Source organism: Opisthorchis viverrini (assembly GCF_000715545.1).
Source record: "Opisthorchis viverrini unplaced genomic scaffold opera_v5_286, whole genome shotgun sequence".
NCBI classification, from domain to species: Eukaryota; Metazoa; Platyhelminthes; class Trematoda; order Opisthorchiida; family Opisthorchiidae; genus Opisthorchis; species Opisthorchis viverrini.
The window spans coordinates 39542-40442 of record NW_008751933.1 but is presented as its reverse complement, the minus strand read 5'-3'; the positions used below and the strand labels follow the sequence as shown (position 1 = coordinate 40442).

The following is a 901-nucleotide window of genomic DNA, read 5'->3' as shown; positions in this document are numbered from 1 at the left end:
CATTTTGACGTTAAAGTTTTTATTTCACCGCAGGGTGTCTGCAGGAAAGTGCAATATGCCTCGAGCCGCTGGCGTTATAACTTTCCGGAATTTCTGACGCGTTCTTGATGCGCCATGGGCAACCGGCATTTGGCCAATACTGGGCCATGATTGGCTGTTGGGTCCAGATTGTTGACCAATCAGATCTCGCCTTGATGCCGGACCGGCAAGCGTCCCGAATTCTGGGCCAACCTCGAGCGGGCCAGGCTTCTCGGCCGTAGCAGCTTCTAAAGATGTGCGGTTAGTAGGACCCGCGAGGATTCCTGCCTAACGCTAGGAAGGCAGCGGTCAGTGGAACGATGAGTCAAAAAGGCGAATTATTAATTCACTCGCAAAATCTTCGACTGGAAGGATGGGCCAAACACTTCGAAGAACAGTTTCACTTGCCTTCTGCAACACAGTCTATGGAGAAATTGCATATGGGCCAATGGAATGTAAACTTTAAACACCCTTTTGAAGAAGAAATAAAGTACGAACTGTCAGTACTAACACCTGGTAAGGCACCAGGACCGTACGGTCTATATCCAATCACTCTTCAAGGAAGGCGTGTAATCCCTGGTGATAAATCTGACAATGCACGGATTTCACGCAAACCGCTCATGCGTGACGAACATGCCCGTGTTTATGGACAGCTTAACCCAAGCCAAGGAAGAAGGACTCATATCGGATGCCATATTTTTCGACTTCTCAAAAGCCTTCGATTAGGTCCCACACGTCCCGCTGCTCCACAAACTCGAGTCTTACGGGATTCAAGGGAAAATCCTTCGCTGGATCAAGGCGTTCCTATCAGACAGATCATTCCGGGTGAGAATAGGCTCGACCTATTCCTCTCTAGCGCCGGTCTCCATTGGAGTTCCTCAAG

The 901-nt window shown here is 49.4% G+C and overlaps 1 protein-coding gene across 1 annotated transcript in view; it reads right to left on the bottom strand.

The window, feature by feature from the left end:
- The window catches only part of T265_14833 (hypothetical protein), a gene marked incomplete at both ends in the record, with an annotated part of 29299 nt that extends 28993 nt beyond the window's left edge, over positions 1 to 306 (bottom strand). The window contains one exon of the mRNA XM_009175489.1: positions 29 to 306. Within this exon, the coding sequence (XP_009173753.1) occupies positions 29 to 306 (278 nt within the window). The remainder of the gene's footprint in view (positions 1 to 28) is intronic.
- Between the last annotated feature and the right edge of the window lie 595 nt (positions 307 to 901).